This window comes from Plasmodium gallinaceum, assembly GCF_900005855.1.
Source record: "Plasmodium gallinaceum strain 8A genome assembly, contig: PGAL8A_v1_71, whole genome shotgun sequence".
Classification (NCBI taxonomy): Eukaryota; Apicomplexa; class Aconoidasida; order Haemosporida; family Plasmodiidae; genus Plasmodium; species Plasmodium gallinaceum.
This window is the reverse complement of record NW_021628232.1, coordinates 171,071-171,923: the sequence shown is the minus strand read 5'-3', so window position 1 is coordinate 171,923 and position 853 is coordinate 171,071. Positions and strand designations below refer to the sequence as shown.

Sequence of the window (853 nt, the reverse complement as noted above, 5' to 3'; positions counted from 1 at the left end):
TGTTAATAATCTACGTTCAATGTTTCGTCGCGAAGAAAAAAATAATATAACTGATAGTGCTAAGAACGAACGTGACTTAAAACGTCAGAAATTTTTAGGCCAAGGTAAGAAAGAGAAGGGAGAAAATATAACAGAATCCGAACCTAAGAAAGAGATAACAGATAATATAACAGAATCCGAACCTAAGAAAGAGATAACAGATAATATAACAGAATCCGAACCTAAGAAAGAGATAACAGATAATATAACAGAATCCGAACCTAAGAAAGAGATAACAGATAATATAACAGAATCCGAACCTAAGAAAGAGATAACGGATAATATAACAGAATCCGAACCTAAGAAAGAGGTAACCGATAATATAACAGAATCTGAACCTAAGATAGAGATAACAGATAATATAACAGAATCAGAACCTAAGAAAGAGATAACAGATAATATAACAGAATCCGAGCCTAAGAAAGAGATAACAGATAATATAACAGAATCCGAACCTAAGAAAGAGATGAGAGACAATATAACAGAATCCAAACCTAAGAAAGAGATAACAGATAATATAACAGAATCCGAGCCTAAGAAAGAGATAACAGATAATATAACAGAATCCGAACCTAAAAAAGAGATAACAGATAATATAACAGAATCCGAACCTAGGAAAGAGATAACAGATAATATAACAGAATCCAAACCTAAGAAAGAGATAAAAGATAATATAACAGAATCCGAACCTAAGAAAGAGATGAGAGTCAATATAACAGAATCCGAACCTAAGAAAGAGCAGGAAAAAAATAAAAAAAAACATAAGAAATTAAATATTTTGAAATTTCCTTTTGGTAAAAATGATAACCATTAA

At 30.6% G+C, this 853-nt stretch overlaps 1 protein-coding gene across 1 annotated transcript; it reads left to right on the top strand.

Moving 5' to 3' along the window:
* Positions 1–853, top strand: PGAL8A_00189800 (fam-g protein; the record flags this gene model as incomplete). The annotated part of the gene is made up of 1 exon (XM_028670581.1): positions 1–853. A coding segment is annotated over one exon (853 nt), but the record flags the coding sequence as incomplete, so codon positions are not given.